General features: G+C 34.8%; 1 protein-coding gene across 3 annotated transcripts in view; it reads right to left on the minus strand.

Annotated features, from left to right (window-relative positions):
• The window catches only part of TAPT1 (transmembrane anterior posterior transformation 1), a 49,679-nt gene that overhangs the window by 15,594 nt on the left and 12,813 nt on the right, over nt 1-21,272 (minus strand). The window contains exons 2-7 of one of the 3 annotated variants that reach the window (XM_021554433.3): nt 20,692-20,758; nt 20,003-20,026; nt 11,135-11,297; nt 7,235-7,370; nt 6,302-6,399; nt 6,059-6,128 (exon numbers count right to left, since the gene is read on the minus strand). In XM_021554433.3, coding sequence (XP_021410108.1) covers nt 6,059-6,128; nt 6,302-6,399; nt 7,235-7,370; nt 11,135-11,297; nt 20,003-20,026; nt 20,692-20,758 — 558 coding nt within the window. The remainder of the gene's footprint in view (nt 1-6,058; nt 6,129-6,301; nt 6,400-7,234; nt 7,371-11,134; nt 11,298-20,002; nt 20,027-20,691; nt 20,759-21,272) is intronic. The other 2 variants (XM_021554431.2, XM_021554432.2) reach the window with 2 other exon arrangements.

The following is a 21,272-nucleotide window of genomic DNA, read 5'->3' on the forward strand; positions in this document are numbered from 1 at the left end:
TTGGTCAGCAAAGTATAACAAACACAGATCTCATCTTCAGTTTTTCAGGTCCCTCGGAGGCCTGTACAGAGAGATATTCTCAAGTGGGAAGCAAGGACCTTAATTCAGGCCTAACATTAAAGCATTTCTCAGGCTAATCCTCCAGACATTTATTACCTGCTTGGTATAGGTTAACTCACCAGTCAACAGGATTAAATTGAGAAGGGACATTCTGGACTTTAAATTTCCTCTTATAGTGCTGTAATAATAAAAATTTTCTTCCACTAATTTCTGAGACTGGGTGACAGGCTGATACCTATTTTCTCCCGCTCTGCTTATTTTCCCTGTTCTCAGTGGTCTCCCTTCTAATCTGTTATCTTTGCTGCCACAGCTGTTCAAGGCTGTTAGGAGGGAGAGGAATGACTGTGGCTGCTGCTCTTCATCCTCATCCCTCTCATCAACTGTCAGAGTTGCAAGCAGGGCACTTTACAGCAGCTTCAACAGTAAACTCAAACAAATCGAAAATTCATTTCATTTCTCACCCTCATGGAAAAGGACAAAAAAGGCTTCAGTATATCCAAAATAACCACTGGTAATCAGTCCTAAATATCAATTCCAGAATACAAAATATGTACAGTAATGTTTCCTCATTTATTATGAACTTATTTGATGATGTACATATACATTTGGTTTTTTAAAATTGGTGAGAGGATTTTCCTGTACCATATATTGCCACTTCTTGGATGATGTGGTGAACTACAGAACAAGTGAAGTTACACCCCTGGGTCCACACTTGCTCATGCTCTTAAGAACAACAAAGGCAAAGTATATCACTGTAATTGTGAATTTGGCAAAACAGTACAAACCACCAGTGTTAGTGATCAGTAACAGACAGCACAGGTACTAGCAAGAGGCAATCATTCTATTCTGCTTCAGCATAACAAAGAGTAAAGTGGAAAGAAAAAGTGATCTCATTTCATTCTCCATTGTGACAATGATTAGTAACATTGATATAAGCCATTTCAACTCAGTTTTGCATGTATTCCACTTACGTATGATAAGCATACCACATAACTATTTTCCTGTTAGGATACAGTATACCTTCAATAACTCTTGCCATTATAAGACAGGGTTAAATGAGAGCCAAAATGGCAGGCCAAAGACATTTTAAATTGTCTTCACTACTTCTACAAGGACATGATTAAGAAGCTTAACTTTCTCAGTGTTTATGAGCCCAAGTGTTAAACACCTAACATGCAGCACTAATTCAGATATATTTATCCTCTTGACCAGTCTCTTGACAGCACCTACAATGCACAGTGCTGATAACATATTGTGCATGAAATCTGGATATATATCAGTGACAGGTGCTGTCCCTCAGGGGTCCATACTGGGACCAGTGTTATTTTGTATCTTCATAAATGACATAAATGTCATCCAGAAGGACCTGGACAAACTCAGTAAGTGGACCTATGGGAGTATCAAGAAGAGGTTTAAGACGACCAAGTGCAAGGTGCTGCACCTGCACTGGGGCAACCCCAGGTATCAGCACAGGCTGGGGATGAACAGATCAAAACCAGCCCTGTTAAGAAGGACTTGGGGATTCTGATGGATGAGAGGCTGGGCATGAGCTGGCAACGTGTGCTCACAGCCCAGAGAGCCAAATGTGTCCTTGGCTGCATCACAGTGAGAGCCCAGAAACAGAGATCCTGAAGTGGGGTAAATAGTCTCCAGAACATGTAGCTATTATCTTCCAGATTCCCTGATACATTATGCAGGAATCCCAAACCAGAAAGAAAAAAACCAAAAAAACCCAAAAAACCCCAAAAAAACCCCAAAACAAACAAACAAACAAAAAAACGTTAATCCCACTGTTTATATGTTTAGATCAAAAGCTAGTTATAAACTGTAGCATGTAAGAAGAGAAACAAGATCTTTTGGTTTACATCTCAGCAACTCCTAAATAGCTGTAGTGCCAACTACCTCTTAACAAGGTAGTTGTTAGACCAGAGCACCAACCACTGAACAAGGAATCATCAAGGACATACTAATCTCAGACATAGTCCTGCTCCCAGATCCCTCATCCTTAAAATTAGCAACTTGATTAGAATAATGGTATTAAAAAACCCTAAAGCCACATGAGAAAGAAGTTTAAATTTCAAAGACCAAATGTAAAAATAAAGGCTATGCAGTATTGTGATCAGAATAAGAGACTGATAAATTTAGAACAAAGAAGAACAGAGAAGAAAAAGTACAGAATTATGAAGAAGAAAACTGAAGTTCCTAAAATTTTAGAATAAATATGTTAAATTTTTGAGACAAGAGATTTAAAAAACAAGGAAGAGTCAGGCCTAATAACAAGCTGAAGGAAATAACCTAATGCACTACATCTAATGCACTTCTTTGTATGCGGTACAATTGACTTTTGTGAAAAAAAAAATTAATTTAGAGCACAGCTTGAAATTAAAAAAAGACATTTAAAAGCATAAAGGAAGGCAGCATGCTGGGCTTTCAACAATGACGAAAGAACTTGTCTTTATAATTTGGTCTCCTTGTTCTCTAATACTGACCCTACAAAATTAGTTTACAGATAACTGTTTCAAAACCAGAATATACTATATAAATTTAGGGAAATATTTCTTCCTGATACAACAAATAAAAGGTCTTCTGTATAGAAGTGCTTTCAAATGGCCACAATATTTAGATTGCCTGGGTGTACATAAATTTCCTTGTAAAAGTCAGGATGACAATGCCAAAGTAGTTTTGCTGCAGCTGACAAATCAAAGCTGTGGGAACAGCATAGTTTAAGTCCCATATTCTGTAGCTGCAGTCTCAAGCAGCTATACAAGCCCCAAGGTTTTTGTTGCTCTGCCCCTAAAAGATAACACATTTAGTTTTATAATTATTAATATATATGTATATATATTATAATATATATGTAATTTTATGTAATATAATTATATATATATTATATGTAATTTAATTATATTATGTATATTTCATGTCCTGTTCAATTAATTTTTATGCAGATGATTCACAGTTATTTTAATCTTGAAGTTTCAGTGGATTAGCAGTTACAGCAGAATTTTAAATGGCCATACAAATGTGAGAAGGATCACTGACTCCACTAAGTTCAGAAATGTAAATACTGGGAAAAATACTACAGCCACACATCAGCTTGCTATCCACCAACTGGTGCTGAGCATGATGCCAAGTGAAAATGATTTCACAATTTCCAGATCTAAACCAGTAGCTTGGTGGCACTTCCTATCCTGATGTCTTACTACATAGAAGCTTGAGCCAGGCAGGGCTCTGCAAGTTATTTCAACATGTGATACAGGGTATTTCATAGAAAGTACAGCTTGCACAGTTCTTTTTTGTTTTCATGCTTTTATTCACAAGACAACCTGCTTTTGAATTTTAGTTGTAGTAACTTCTCTTGAACACAGTATCTACTCATGTGGACATTGCTTATCTTTTCTGCTGTGTTATATTTTTCTTTTGATTAACATGTTAAATAAGAAGACAGCTTCACCTACTCATGAGAAGTTCTGCAGATGCCCCTGTGAGACTCCTATTATTCCCCTCAAATGATTTACCTACCATGTACTAATCAGTACCTCTACACTGAATTGAAAATATATGTTTGATAACAGTAATATTTTGAACTGAGCCCCAGAAAAGGTGAATCCATTTAGTATGTCCAAGCTTCATCAGCTACTGCTGCCATCATTACCCTACAGATGATGGAAGACCTCAGAAAACTACTGAAAGAAGCAGAGAAAGGTGGGAAACATACGGGAGTGCCTGGATTTAGTGTTTCCTTTCAGAAGTTTAGTTCAGCCCAGGCATGCAGTTTAAGCACAGTGTGCTCTAGGACACACAAGACACTCCAAGGGCTAACTGGAAGCTCAGCTGACAGGGTCAGACTAGCCTCAGTTCCAGGGTAGGATGAAATATTGGCATAGCATGCCAACACCGTCATAAACATACACCATCAAAAGATGCACCATCATTTCAGCTGCATGAAATAAAATGTTTAAAGGATACTAAAGTGATCAGAATACATGAATTAAAACAATACTGTTCCATCCCTTACTGAAGCTGTGATGCAGTAAATTTGTTCAAGTTCAAAAGAGGTGAAAAGCTCTACTAAAAATCTGTCATTTATCTCTGAGAAGAATAACACTGCTATTTATAACCATACTGAAAGGTGTTCCAGGAAAAGTTATGTTTGAAAGTAATAAATTAGCTTGTTTTGTGCACTCTTCTATGTATGTACTCACTGCTTCCATCCCCACACTGTCTAATGAATGGCAATACATCTTCCATCAACAGATAAAGGACGACCTGGTTTTGCTATTATGTGTCTTCAATAATAATGTCCAGCAATAAAATATTGATATCCTTTTCTTTTTATAGAGGAAATTGATAGCATTTTCTAATATCAGTCCATTGCTTATTTCAACATGAAAGAGGCCTCACCTTTAGGCAGGAGATCTAGATACATAGCTATAACTATTTCCTGCATTAATAATAAACCTTATCTAGGTTTTCTGTCAATAGTTAAGTAAATTTCATTTTTAGCATTCTCACTGTACATTTAAATACCTCTGATTTTAGAAATGCAAGTAATGAAATCTTGGAACTAAAAATAATACTATTATCACAGAATAAACATTATATACACAGCTGGGAACATCTTTTTGGGGAGGTTTAAGAGAATCTATATGGTAGCTTAAAATTCAGTGTTAATTTCGTTATATAATTCTCTGTGATATATTTAAGGTTTTACATAAATAGTCTTTCATTCAAAGAATTACAAAACATCTGCATGTGCTATTGAAGTTTGGAGATGAATTAGACAGAGGCCATATCAACAGTCAGAACACAAAACCTGATGTAAGCCTATTAAAAATTTAACATGTGATACAAAAATATGAATAATCTGTTTTTAAATAAGTAACTATTTTATTTTTTTAACCTATTGCAGACTTGAGTTGTCTGGTTTAAAAACTTTGAGCTGGAATGAAACGAATATTATCTATTTCTTTGCTCATCTGTATAAATGAAAGTGGGGAAATTCAAATCAGATATACTGAAGAAATTCTTCACTGTGAGTGATGGTGAGGCACTGGCACAGGTTGCCCAAAGAAGCTGTGGATGTCCCCTCCCTGGACTGCTGAAGACCAAGGTGGATGGGGGTTTGTGTAAGCTGGTCTAGTGGAAGGTGACCCTCCCAAGGCAGGGGGTTGGAATGAGAAAATCTTTGAGGCTCCTTCCAGCACAGGGCATTCTGAGATTCTACAAAACTAGTACAAGCAAAGAAGCTCTAGCACAGCCTTAAAGTGTAATCATTCCTACTGGCTTTGAAATCAAGAATTCAATAAATATTTCAAATGGCTGATATCAGTATTAGGAAGAATCTCCATCAAAAGATACCTGAACAGCTTTTCCTCATGAGACACACTGAGTACGAGTTCCCAAAATTAATCCTAAGCAGCAACAGAGTTAAGAAGTGCCAGAAGCATGTTTCCTAAGTACCATCTACCTGTTATCTTGAGAGCATATCACAAATTAGAGTAATCTCTGGTATTTCCCTCGTATATCACCTACTTTGTTGCATTGGTTTTTTGTTTGGGATTTTGTTTGTTTCAGGGTTAGGGGGGAGGTATTTCAAGATCCACTCTCACAGCCACCCAACAACATGCATTCTGAGATCACTGTGTCAACAGAGCACACTATAAAATAAATTTTTTGAAAACAGTAGGCTTTATCACTTGGAAGCACGGGCATTTCAGCACAAAGCCAGCAGGTTGGTTTAGCACCTCAAATAAAAACTTGCCATAAAAGGACTGTTTCTTGAAGTGGATCTCAGTTTCATGCTACTGAACCAAACAGGAAAAAGGGTGATGAGGAATGCAAGTCAGAACACTCAAATTCACCAAGGTAAAATGGTTATAGTAAGAATAATATTAAATACGTTGATTATATTAAATAATTATATTAAATACACGAATGAATTAAATAAATAAATAGCCTCTCCACATTTTCTCCTGATCAGTACTGCTATACATACCACTATTTGACATTTGAAAAAGATTGTTCTTCTCAAACTTCTTGAAAACACTTCCTTTTATTTCAACGAACTGCAATTTTTAGAAACAGTTAGTTAGTTTTTACTCATAAAAAAACTGATATAAACAAGTAATATTATAAAAAGATGTTATTTTAAAATATTAATATTTAAGACATATGACACACAAAGACATGGGATTCTGAAACAAATCAAGATAGCTATATAATAAAGCTACATACTTACATTATTGGACATCATGATGGTGAGCAGTGATTTATTGTGGGAGTTGAAGGCCACATTAAGGGTTGTTGCTTGAACCATTATAAGAATAGCATGCAGGACTGCACAGCAGGGTTAAGGAAGAACATTTCAAATAGGTTTTCTGCACAACACTACTGAAGAGCAGTGACCCACGTATTTCCTATTTTACTTTCAAAGTTTGACAGGAAAGTTTCCATATTCCTGTAAACCAGACTTACAGCAAGACAATGCTTAAATGTATGTAATATATGTAAAGTGCTGTGTAGCATGTAATAATGATGCTAATTTTTCTTGTTCTAAAAGAACCCAGTGACATTAGTCGTGAGAAACATCAATACCATCTGAAGAAAAAATCTCAGGTAAAGATTCAGAATTAGCCTAAATATTTCAGAGAAAATAGGGAAAAATGGTAGGTAAGAATTCTAAATTCATTACCAAAACTACTGGACTGCAGTATCTCTTTAGATTCATAAATTCATTGTAAGATTATTTTACACTAAGAACATTTGCATTCTGTATATGCATGAGTTTATCACTTCACTGCAAGATAATATATTCAAGCTAGCTGCATTTAACATTCTGCTAAATAACAAAGCCCCACTGTGTTTAAGGCCCTGTGATCCAAAATACTCAAAATCAAATCAGAAATAAAAATTTTAATGAACTATCCAATTATAGTTTCTTATTTTATTATAGGTACACTATCATGAAGAGATTATTTTTTTTTAAGCAGGTGGTACTGGCGATCTTACTTTTCAAGTAAAGGAAGACTGATTTAGGAATACTACCAATTTTTCAAATATATTAAAATAAAATAAATCAGAGCAATTACACTGCAATTTAACTTTTTCAAAATTTTTTCAAAAAATTTATCAAGTATTAATATCAAAGAAAATTATCAAAGAAAAAGGATACAGACATATAGCACTGCCATGAAGAAGTGAGGAATCACACCTATGTGAGCTCTTTTTCTTTCCTTAGGTTCTGTAGCTGTCCAATAAAGAGCATCCAAAATATCTTGTCCAAATGAAGAAATCAGACGATCAGCCACCTAAACAAGAACAACTTTACTGCCTTTTACTGCCTACCTTTCTCTCCAGCACTTCAGTATGCCCAGTTCAAGAATATTTCAAACTAAAAGTACAGCTCAAGCTAAGAAAGGTTTCACATATATATCACTTTTGATCTCTTACTTATTTCATTTTATCTCTGGATTTCACAGCAGTACCCTTCCTTCTGTATATTAAGCAGTTTATTTTTCCTTTCAAACTTATTATCTGCAACAGTATTTGGAATAAATAATATATTGCTATCTTAGATGCTTTCTTGAAAGATACTAAAATACAGTTCAAACCTCAGCCTTTGATAAATCAGTATTTGTGTTGTATCATATAATTTAAAATGTTTTTCTCCATCTCTCTGGGTTTAATGGAAAAAAAACCCCAACAATAAAAAGTGAATTTCAGATGACAGGGAACATTAGCTTACAGGTACAAAAAGCCTGAAATTAGACTTGGCTCTACTGCTTTCTATATACTGAAGGATATACTTAATGCAAATGTCTACATAAAGCAGAATTCAAAATTAAAAGTACTATAACAAAAAAATAAGCAATCAAGAAGACTTGAAAGTCTGTCAGAAAGGGAAAATATGTTGAAAAAACAACAAGTACCTGGAGTATAATCCAAAGAATATACACACAAATAGGAAAAAAACCCTCTAGCAGTAATTCCAAAGATAGAAAGCATATGGACAGCATTTTGAACTTGTAATTTAATACCACAGCATGAAAGGTCATGGGGAGTTCCACCAGTTCCCAACATTTCATCAGCAGCAAACATATAAAACTGAAAATCATTACATGGAAGAAAATTTTTTTTCTGCCTATACACTGCAGTTCAATAATTTTAAAACCAAGCTGCACAGGACAACAAAACCAGAACTTCAAAAATTAAACTTGGCACATGTCTGGCTAAGAAAAAAAGCTATCTCTCATTGCTTTCTAATTGAACCAAATGGAAACAGTTAAAGATTAAAAACTGATTATCTCTACTTAAGACAGACAAATAATATTTTCTCTTAGTGTCTTTCTTTAAAATAACATTTTTGGACATGTTAAATCAACATGTAGCAGGACATAAGCAGGTGCACAATGTCCCTGCAAATACTGATCCTACTAAATAGGAAGTTCTTGGGACAACACAAACCTAGACTTCAGATAATTTCCTGACTTTTTAAATTAAATAGTTCTTGAGATAAAGACACTGAAGTGAGGAAAGTTGTAGTTCTGACACTATTACTGAAAGAAGTTTCCTAAAATATGAAAATTGAACTAAACGAAAATTTTACAGGATGCCTCAAGTAAATGTACAATGTGCTGCACTCTAAGAATCACCTATGAAATGAAATGAAATGAACAAGGCCATGAGCTGATGAATTATCATAAATCTGAAGCTGCCAACCCCATCAGTTTGAGAGATATTTACAGTGGCATTGTTTTCGGCTTTTAGATTTTGTAAATTGAGATCGTCTGCATTATTTGGTTCCTGCTCATTGTGATGACCCATTGAGTAATTACACCTGGTGTAGTAACACCAGCTGCAGAAACTTAAGAGTTTGGTAAGTTTTTGTCCACAATATTGTGAGGGTTTTAATAGATAAAATGGTGGCTTTGCTTTCCTTTCTATTTAAGCAGTCCTTGGTTCTTTGCTGAAAGGATAGAAAATATTAAAACCCAGCACACAATATTGTTGCTTGCTTTTCCAAATATGACTTACCTAAACCCTACATGCCGGCTCCAGGCTCCAGCAGAATTCCATGGTGAGTGCTGTCACCAGCGTAACGCACACTGGGGCTTCACAAGGAGCAGGAGCCGGTGGGTCTGAATCTAAAAAAGAAAAGTGTCATTTAAGCCAAATGTGCTGAATGCTCCCCTTAGCCTGTCAGTTGGGAGCATTCAGCACATAATTTGAAGATTTTGCATTCCTCATATCTGTCCAGGACAATACTCCCTGGACTTGCCAACAGCCGAAAACATTAGGACATTGTAAACATCTCTGTTGTTCGGTGATTTACTAGACTAAAAAGATCTTCCTTATTTTAAAAACTTGGGACAGTATGTAAAGCACATTGCTTAAAAAAGAGCATATTAAGAATTCTTTAAAAAGAATTGCTTGCATCACTAGCAAAGACTTTTAATAAAAATAGCCAAAGTAGTCTAAGCAAGCCAGTATTCAAACTGTTGAAAGCTGACTATCAACCAAGTCTTTCAGTGGGATACCATGAACATTTTCTGCCAATATTGCTGCAACCTGTCATGGTAAAAAAGCCCCTTAAAAACACACACTCTGCTTGGCATGCTGGGTTTCATAAGACACCATGGAAATTAAGTACTGCTTCCAAATTCAAAGTCTAATGTAATTTTTCTAATAACCATGAGTAGTAACAAACTTCCCCCTTTCCTAAAAGAAAAAAACTCATGCAGCACTTTTCTTAGTTAAAACACACAATTTTGGTTCTGCCAAACACAGCAAAGTAATTAAATTCCTCATTCCAAACAGAATGGCACACAGCTTTCAATTCACAGCAAACATTACAGTATTGATTCAAATTACATGGTAAGCACATAAAGCTGAAAAAGTACAGCAATATGTGATTTGAAGTAGTCTTGAAATAAAGAGAAAACAGTATTTTAAGCACATAGATTTATTTACTAAGTGATAATCTCTCATCAATTATGGAACTATATATGGACAAGTATTTCCCCACACAACTAAAATCTAGATAGTAACTCAGTGCCAATTTAATACTTGTACATATTTTCCAGCAAATGTAAAATCAAAAGCAACAAGACCCTTGTGAATAAATAACTGGGGTGGCTTGTATAGTATTTTATTTTGCTTAGTATAACAAAGTGTGTTCCTTATGCAATATCTTCATATTTCCTTAGGAAAGAACAAATGCCTTCAGACAAAATATTCAGATTTTGGAGAATGTAACCCTGTTTCAGCAGTCTTCAAACAAACGTACAACAGATGTTCAAATAAGGATTAATATATCATTCAGAAATCCCAGAACCCTAGCAGAGTAACTTTTGTGTACAAAGCTCTGATTGATTCTAAGAGGCTGTATTCCTACTATGTCTATATTTGCAGGACAGAGATAAGATTGTGCCCATGAAAACATTATTTACTTTGTGAAACATTGATCATAGAAGTACAATTAAAAATCTTATACTTTACATTAATAGCAAAAGATAAATTGTTTTTCTTAACAGAATTTATCTTACCTCCCAAAACAGAATTTCTTTTTCTACATTCATTCATTCACCTCAAAGGTTTGTTTCTGCTAGCCAGGACTGAGGTAAAGCTTTAACATGTGTCCTTGCATACAATGAAAGCTATTATCTCCATAATGATGAATTAAAACCCTAATTCCATATTTTCTATTATCCTCATTCTCTGCTCTCTCTCAGGATCTTGCCATTATTTCAAATCAACGCTTTATACTTTTCTTGGCAAGTTCAAAATCTCATTCATTTCCTGGAATTTCATAAGACACTTCTCTTACTTCCATTTCTCAAGTTTCTTGCTATGAAATTGATTAAAATAAGCTCCACAAATTAGGCATTATGAAATAGTATCTAAAACCTTATTATTCACAAACTTGTCTCAGTGCATCTGTGCTTATTATCTTAGGTATGAGCAGATTTGTAAGAATACCAGATGTGCCACATTCTAAGTAAATACTGGAACACGAAGTATTTTAGATAGCCTGACAAAAGTATGCTTCATATTCTGATGTCAACATTCTTACCTCAAGCATGTTATAGATGATGTAGAGCTTTATGACAGACTGTCCCCTTATCAGATGATACATCATAGAGTAGTCAACATAGTGCATCATGAAGTAGCAGATGACCAGTATAACTCCTTTGAGCATGTCACATACCTGAGCAGGTTGTAGCAAACGTCTGTCACTGAAACACAAAGGGCAAAAAGTTCCACTAAATGTCATATACCCACAAAATATAGATGTTACTAAATGAATATGAATTTACAGAACCTGTTCACCATGGATATATTTTAATGTAGTTTATTATGCCTCCTCCCCTGCCCCTAACTCCAACACCATGACTATGACACACATTTATAGATCACACTCACGAATAGGATCACAGTCTCTTATTAGCCACATTCCTGTAATTAAAACACTGTATTTGTTGAGAGTTCCCACTTTTTAATAACCTTCTGTATGCATGCCCTTGGTTTCTATTTTACCTTCCCACTTCCACACAATTCTATGATTTTGACTTCCTCAGGTACAGAAATTGTATTCACCATGATCAAAAAGATACGAAGCAGTCATCTTCAATTTCAGTATAATGAACCAGATGCTGAGGAACAGGTTGTAAATTCTGTATCTTCATTTAGGTCTAAGCTCTGCAGCAGTAAATGCAAACAATTTGACATCAGAGCTGGAGGTTGATTGTAAACCAAATGCAGAAGTTTTCCATGAGTAACCCAGGAGACTAAAGGAATCATTACACAATTTCTTCCTAGTAAAACTACAGGAAAAAAATAGCTTTATCTCAATTGCCACAACAGTATACATAAGCGTAGTGAAATTGCAAGGCCATATTCACCTACCCATTTATTTAGTTTAGTATTAATAAGATGCAAAGCAGTTAAAAAGCCTTTAAATTACATCAAAAGGTTGAGAATTAAATATAAAAAAGGAGGAAATAATTTCTATTAAATAAATTTAATTTTCTAAATACATTTAAATGCTTTTACATTAATGTTTCAATGAGTTGCAAGCGATTAGCAGAATTCAAGTAATGAATTTTCAGCTTCTGTATTCTTAAATCAGTAGCTCATCTAGTGATTAGGCAATGTTCCCATGAACTGGTAACATATTTAGAAAAAAAATTAAGAGTTATCTTGTAAAAATGTAGCCCATTTGTAAAAAAACACCCAAACAGTTACTTATGATCTCTGGAGTAGTTCTACAGACCCTGCAGAGAAATCTAAAATCCCTGCTACCTCACTCATTCTATTTAAATCACACCTGGTGTGTTATCATTTGGGTTTCTTTGTTTTCTTTCATTCAAAAGAAAATCGTCCTGAAAACAACATTCACACTTTATATCACTCCTGGAACCACAAAATGACACTCCACAAAGGGCTACTAGGTTGTGCTCTTGCTGGAAGTTATGAGCAAGAAAGTTTCCAGAACTCTCAGATTTACAGTATTACACTTTGAACAGAGAGCAACTAGTCCTTTAATTATATAGTTTTTACTGCATAAGCTCTATTAAAAACAATTACATTCTAAATAAAAGAATTCAACCTGGTCCAGCATACCAGAAATGGGCTTTCTCTCCCTAAGAGACATTTTCTTGCTTTCAGAAGTCCTCCAGTAACAAACAATCTTCACACCGTATCTTATTTCAGCCTAAGTCCTTGACAAAATGCCTCAGTGAATTTTCTTCCTTTTTTCAGCCCACAAACTGACTTTTAACTGCAAATACCAATTGAAAAACTTAAAGAAAACCGAATGTGTACCTTTTGCCCACTGCTTAAAAAGCCTATGACTGTTTTTGCATGACACACAAAAAATGCACCCATCCCAACCTGTAAAATCACACTTTGAAAATTTACTGCCTTATTTAATTACATCTGACTTAAATTATTACAGCTATTAAAATATAATAGTATATATTGAAATATTTACAAGACTTGAACAAGCCCAAGATTACGATTACTGTTCATATGCTGAGTAACAGCATATTCCTTTTTCTCCAATCTACTTCCACTTTGGAAGTGTATTCAGTCATTTCTGTACAAGTTTCCCAGCCAACACTTAAACTCTGAAATTCAGTTGGGATACAGTCATAAAGGTACTATTATGCCAGAACAGTAAAACCAGGCCTTAGCACATGTAAAAGAGAATCAGAATTTACTACTCAGAATAGCAGCATTTTCATTCTTCCAGCCAACAACTACCTCATCATTAAAGAAATAGTGAGTACCTGGTAGAGAAAACCTGATGAACAAGAGACACCCACTTTAAAATCTCATTCACATTCTCTTAAAAGTTTAAGGTACCACTTTTAACACTAGAATGGTCTCTTACTGAAATGCACTAATGAGTAGAATCTGTCTATGAAGCTTTTGAAGCAGTCCAGAAAGATTGTCAAAGGAAAATGCTTTGATGGGCACAAGTCATTACAGACTGAGAATATCACGTCAAAGGTTTTCTGGCTTACAAGTAGCATCAAAGATGCTCAACCACCAGTCACAAGCTGCAGATGTTCTGTCATGATAACTCTATCACTCTTCTGCTTGTGTTCATCTGACTACACTCAAGCAAAATCAGCTCAGGAGAAGCCAATATAAATACATACATAAACCATAACAGGGCATTACAAATTCTGAGAAGAGACTACATAAAACCAGGAGCACAGCTGCTCTTCTAAAGGTGGTCTCAACTCTGAAAACTGTCTCAGGAGACTAACTTTGTATGAAGCTGTATACAAACTTGCATCTTATAAAAGAATTTGAAAATGTGCTGTGTACAGAAGAAACTTCATTATCACTGAAATTCAATTTAAAAGCTACCCTAAAGAGTCAGATCAACTATTCTTGATTGCTGTGCTTTACAGGAATTAAACTTTTGTAGAACAGATCCCATTCAAATAATGTTTTTAGAGAATTTCAGAATAATTTAGGTTGGAAAAGACCTTTCAGATAATTGAGTCCACCTGTTAACTTATCACTGCCAAGTCCATCATTAAACCATACTCTACGCATCTTTTAAGTATCTCCTGGGATGGTGATTCCACCACTCCCCTGAGCAGCAGCCTGTTCCATTGCTTTACAATCATTTTGGTGAAGAAATTTTTCCTAATATCCAATCTAAACCTCCCCTGGCACAACCTGAAGTCCTCTTGTCCTACATCTCAGTTGACTTAGTTTAGTTTCTCAGCAGTCTGTATATCTATGGAAAAAATGCAATAAACAATATTTTTCTGTAATTTTAATTAAAAATACAATCTATCAATGTTCTATTAAAAGTTCTGCGTAACTTTTTGTGCTTCTCATTCACACGAGAAGCAGAAAAAACAGAAATGCTCTGACAACTTCAGAACAAGTGTCCTGGTTTGGGCTGGGACAGAGTGCCTTTTATATTTAGTAGCTGTTTTTTTTGGATTTAGTGTAAGAATGCTAATAACACACTGAATCAACCAAACACAGTTTTGGTTGTTGCTAAAAAGTACCCTGAGCAAAGGATTTTTCAGTGTCACCTAGTGAGGAGCTGCATAGAAGGCTGGCATGGAGTGTAGCGAGGACAGCATGTCCCAAACTGGTCAAAGGGATATTCCACACCACAGAGCATCACACCTGGTATATAAACTGGGAGAGTAACCCAGAATGGGGTCTATCATTGTTCAAGGACTGGTTGGGTACCAGGCATTGGCTGGTGGACAGCTCTGTCACTTGTTTCTCTTAGGATTCTGTTAGATTCTCTCCTTCTCCTTTTCATTACTATTATCATATTTAGTATTATTATTAGCATATTTTGTTTCAATTATTAAATTGTTCTTATCTCAACCCATGAGCTTTACCATAACTTTCCAATTCCCTTCCCCACGGGTGGAAGATGAAAAGGAGTGAGTGGCTGCATGGTACTTAGTTGCCACTTGGGACTAAACCACAACATCTTAGTCACAACAATATCTTCACAGTTTCAATTTCCTCAGTTTGATGATAGAAGTGCTGCCAGCATCTCAATCCTCTACTCAGTACAAGGGATTACAGCAAAATTAACTACAAAACACTGCTTTCTAGAAAGTAAGAAGATCCTACATTTAAAATAGATTCCAGTGTTTTTTCATTGTACACTAGAAAAGACCCTTTCATATTGACTAAACAAGTAATCTACAGTGTACCACTAATGCTTCCATGTTTCCAATTGAGAGATTAAACATGTCTCCTCCATAAATCCATAGAAGCATTTTTATTGTAGCAGAATCATATTCTGCTCTGGTTAATAACATTTTAAAAAGGATTTTGAGGTGTGGTTCTGCATATAATATAGAAAAGGGACAATTATTTCCTACAAAGAAAAGGAAATCAAGTAAATGGATAGTCTCATGATTTTGTCACCTTTTGGTGAATACACAGAACTGCAAAGCCTGCAGTAATGAAATGATGTAATCAGAGTTCAGTGAGATCTGACCACTGCAGTTTTAGTACACAATGAGGCACACGGTTCAATCTGTATTTGTCACAAATCATTCCTATCCTTTGCATTAAGCTGTTTAATACATATAAGCACACACAGGCTGATGCGATTTCATGCCTGTCATAGCATCCCAGCATTCTGCATTCATTTTTCTCAAGATGTGTTTTTACTTATTGTCTCCAGTAACCACTCAGTGCTGACACGGAAAAGTACTTTCAGAACATCTTAAGTGCTGACTAATCAGCCCTCGTGATTAATATCATATCCAAACTCATACTGCTGTAGTCATGAACATTACGAGTACCACAGAATCTCAAAGAAACAAAATTAAAAGCTCACATTGGCCAAGCTATGACAACTAAAAAAAGCTAAAAAACAAATAAGAAAAACATAGAATAGTACTGGTAATTTCAATACCTCACTTGAAAGTAGGGACCCAAGCTTTAAGAATTAGATATTACTGAGCTGATGTGATAATGTACAACTTTAGAAACCATTGAATGGAATATGAGACACTGAAACAGCTTAGCTCACTTCCAAAACTTCACATTTTTACAGCTGTGCATGAAATATGACAGAATACAGACAGGAAGATTTCACAGGAAAATTACATGTGGGTCTTTTTTTCTCATGAATGACAAAATGAGAACAATAATTAAAGAGTCCTACAATGATACTTCAATCATTCTGGCAGCAACGTAACAAAGCAGTGGGCAGTAGAACTTTTCTGTAGAAAACAGTTTTTTCCTTCAAAGCTATCCCAGGCATAGTGATGCTACACAACTGAGTTAAATATTAACACTTGCCTCGCTTTATTGAACTCTGCTCTCGAAAGACAGTATCATGACAGCCTTTGTCCCAGATGTAGTTCCCCTAATATCTTACCAGATTCCAGAAATAATGTTACATGGTTTCAAAATTTATCTGAATATAATTTACCTTGCAATTTTCACACCTCAAACTAGTAAATAAAAAGGATCCAGAGCATCTGGACTGTCCTTCAAATGCACCTTATCATGATAAATGACTTATATCTTTTCACCTAATTATTTTCTGCCAATATTTGAGCAACCTGGTTTAGTGGAACGTGTCTCTGCCTAAGGCACGGGGCTGGAACTGGTGATCTTTAAGGTCCCTTCCAACCGAAACAATTTAATGATGCTATGACTATTCCATTACTACTTCAAATATTTTTGCTTTAAGTCATGCTCTCTAAGATGCTCTTTACAGAACTGTACAAGTGGTTTCATTATGTTAAGTCTCAAGTTCCCACATTAGCTTTATAGGCTAGACTATCAAGAAATCAAATTTTAAAACTTCTTCAAACAGCCAAGTACCTTAATACTAAAGAGTAAGACTTATCCATTCTTTCTATCATCCACTAAGTAAAATCTTGCTTTACTATCAAAATATTGCTTTACTGTTACTAGCACTGAATACACCAAAATGTTTAAACATGAAATGATCCTTCAATCTGCATGAATTTGGTGAAAATCCAAGCATTCCTTTACAGATAAACTCTCTCAAACTGTAATGGTAACCAGCAAATTACAACAATACAGAAAAAAAAAAACACACAGAGACTTCACCATTCTACAGCATGTACTTAACAAGATGTTCAAACTCCTCAGCCTTTGGGATATTTATCATTACAACTACTAATTGACAGAAAATCCCCACTGAAACAAAGCCTTACTTCCCAAAATAACATAAACACAGAAATCCATACTTAAGGGGATATACAAGCTTATTATTTATTTTAACATAAAGTGAAGTGCAAGACATAGTACTATACCTCCCTATTCCACCTCAGCATGCTTGTGCTTCAGCCTAGTCAGTTGTTAAAAAAGCAGAAGCATGCCATGCTCAATGCTTATCCTGCAGTATTTAAAGCACCTGAAAGTCAAACTATGGCAAAATTTCCACAATGCACTGACTAACATCAACCAGGAACTGAGCAAATCAGTGTTACAGGAAAAAACCCAACTTTTTACAACACAATAAAAATTAAGGGTTAATACTCATGCTCAAAATTTCTAATTTATGGTTTGTCAACCACGAGACAAATTTAGAAAGTGTAAATCCAAGTCTTTCCTCTGTTTAGAAAACCATTGGACCTGTGTATGTCCCCTCCCTTCAGAAAGCTAAAACCAAGCAAATTGCCTCACAAATAGAATAATTACACTGATATTCTATAAAATAAATTTAAATAGAGTGTTACCAAATATACTGGCTACCCACAAATTTGGATACGTTTTAGGAAAAACAACAATTTTTTTTTTCCAAGATGACTAGTGGCACTTGTAAAAAATCCTTTCTATTACAAAATCAAGTAAAACTTTTATCACAATCTACATAAAACACCTACCCAATGAAGAAAAATCTAATTTGAAAACCAGTGCTCATCTTAAGCAAAGTCAAGTGAAAGCTTAAGGAACTAGCTGAACTAGTATTCTGTGATTTTCAAGGTATTTCTATTTAACATCATAGTCAAACTGTCACGATACACATTTCACACAGTAGTTAGACTTCTGTCTCCATCTACTGGCTGAAAAGCATTAGGTTCCATCATCCACGGGGCTATGACTACACAGGTGGTCACACTACTGATCCTTAATGTTTGCTACTGAACAGCACGATGCATTTCACAGTACTTTCTCTTTAATAAATTAAAGAACCAAAGAAACTCAAAGCTTTAAAAGCATTGGAATCTACCCCACCAAAGTAATTTTTATTCCAACAGCTGTACAACTGAAGTTACTCAGCATCACGCAGAGTGTTATTAAAAATAAATCACAGTTTACCAATATTTGTCTTTAATATATTCAAAATTAAAGTAGCTAATGGACAAGATTGCTTAAGCAAGTGATTTCCAAGAAAACCAATATCGGTGTGTCAGGTATTTCCATAAGACTTATTGAAGCAGTTAACCATTTGCAACATGAAGTGCACCCTGAACAAAGAGAAATTTATTCTTGATATATAAAAAACATCTCACTTTGGCTGTTTCTGGTATGCTTTTCAGCAACTGACACTACAAAATGAACAATGCTTTCACTACATTGTGTAATCTGCAGACAAGTACACTTGGCTGTGTACTTAATTACTTTGGCATCCAACCCATATGCACTCTGAATATATTATTTTAAACTTAACTACACAGACTGTCACATGATATCATATGATTTCTTTATTTTTTTCTTACAGGCTTCCTGGTGCTCTTCAATTCTTCACTAGTTTGATTACATATGGTTTTCCAATCATATTTTAGAGTTGTTTGGGCTTTGATTGCTGTGTTAGTTTTTTTTTTAATCAACAAGAATTCAAGATTTTTTTCATTTGTTGATACAATTCACTGCATTTTAATTGGTTCCTTTAGTTTAGACTATTTAGTCTCATCCAAATAATTCAGACTACTCTAAACAATTACTCCTATGAAGTCAACACATACAAAATTTCCAATACTGATGTAATATACACAGTAATATAAAGATATGAATACACTGTCACTGTGAAAATGTTTTAGATAGATTTTTTCATCTTAATTACATACACATATATATATTTCAAAGCTTTTGTAAGAGTAATATTTCTATAAACACTGACACTTAAAAAATCCTTTTTATTTGGGTTTATTGTTCAGCTAATAATGCACTGAAGAAGTCTTTTAACATGTTACCAGTTAAATCACGTATTTACAGCAAACCTCTAACTGTATTATGCTATTATGCATTATCAATGCTAACATTTTCAAAAAGATAACCATTTAGGTTTATAATAATATATTTCAGTTATTGATATGGTGGTCTAGTTAAAGTTTTGCTTAGGTGTCTCTTCTTTCTCCATTTTACATCAAAGATACTTGCACGGAAACTGAACAATGGTGTCTTTATGTGTAGTTTTTACCTAACTCTCAATTCTTCAATATATCCTTCACAAAAGAACTGTGGTGTCATAAATTTCTAATTTTACATGAAGCACTAACAAAAAATATTACATTAACACATAAGGGTATATTTTCCTGTTCGCATAAGTAAAGATATAAGGGAAAATAAAATCCAAGTGAGGCTGTCTGAAGGATATACTTGCCCACATAAGTACACACTAAAATTTTTTTTAATGGACTGTGTGATCTATTGGAAATATTTTCCTACAACAATGCTCAAGTTTAGCTTCAGGAAAAGAAGCTATTTTGAGGTAATCTAATTTTCAGTTTGAGATTTTAAGAAGTGGTACACCATACATTATGCAGGACTTCACTGATGTAAAATTGTGATTATACAGACTGATAAGAAAAATACGTCCCAAATGTGGAATTCTAAGAAACTGAGAGCCAAGCTTGCCAAGATTAGGTGGCATTGCATTTCTCGAACAAAAGCCTCTACATGCACACAATACAGCACGAGACCATGCTAAGAATGAAACAAAACCAACCTTGCTGTTAGGCCCCGATGAGAGCTGTCTCAAAAAAACAAAACAAAACAAAACAAAACGAGTTTTCAAATAAGTGACAACTACAATAAGCTTTCATTAAACTTTTATTTTTTAAATAACAGAATGAAATATAACTGAAGATAGTTAACATATGCTAGAGTGCTGTATTTTATTATGCATAGAATTATCTGTAAGTCTAATACTAAGACACCTAGCAAGGAACTTTCTGAACTCCCTAAGATTGAGGTTAAGCATTACAAAAAAACCTGCTTTAAGTACACAAAAAAATATAACTATGAAGCTGAGCGAAGCAGTACATAGAAGACACCTCAAAAAGCTTAAGGCACTATAAACTGAAGTACAGCAGGGGCTATAGTTTTTCCAAGACACCTTTTTTTAAAGTTGGCCAAATTGGTCTCTATAGGCACTCTGTGTGAAAAATGCTTTAAATCTAAGATAACTTATTTCCACAATGATGTGAAGTTACATAAGAAAATACACCTACCACATATAGCACCGAATCAATTAAATGTGTTTGTTATTAAAACTAAGTGTTGGTTTCTCCTTTGAGGTATGTTGGTTAATTTAGCTATACCACTCATTTGTAACAAGCCTTTTTACTGATTACCTGTAGGTGTGTGAATTTGGCTGAGAGCACAGAAGGAAAAAGAAAATCAGGATTTACTCACCAAGGAGGAATCCCTGTGACACCACATTCCATCCTATAAAGGAAGTGAAAGTGCTCTTCCCTTTGGTCTGATTTACAAGAAAGAAAGAAAGAAAAGGTTGTAATGTTGCTACACTATGCACTGTTATGGAAAGGAGAAAGGACTACTTGATCTGAGAGCATACAAAGAAAAAAATAAATATATCTTCCTTTTTTGGTTGGTAGAAAGCTACACATTTTGGTGGGCAGATGCACAACTTCCTAAGAACTTCAGGTGACAAAAGAAAGTTATGGATTTCATAGCTGAATTCCCCAGAGGGGAAAAAAAAAACAACAACTTGGGAGTAAGTGTGTAACAGAAGTTTGAATTTATTTAATAGCCGGATAATATGAACAAATAAATAATGTCCACAAGAAGAATGACACCATATTTGGTTTTTTTATTCTTCCAGATATGCTTTATTTCTACAGCTTCTTTCCTGGAATAGCACTATTTATTTCCTACTGAAATACATGAATCTGTGAATTCACAGGAGGCCAATGGGAATTTTAAGATGTACATACATTATAGTTGAAGTTATTCATGTTATTGCTGACAGGACC

This window comes from Lonchura striata, chromosome 4, assembly GCF_046129695.1.
Source record: "Lonchura striata isolate bLonStr1 chromosome 4, bLonStr1.mat, whole genome shotgun sequence".
Classification (NCBI taxonomy): Eukaryota; Metazoa; Chordata; class Aves; order Passeriformes; family Estrildidae; genus Lonchura; species Lonchura striata.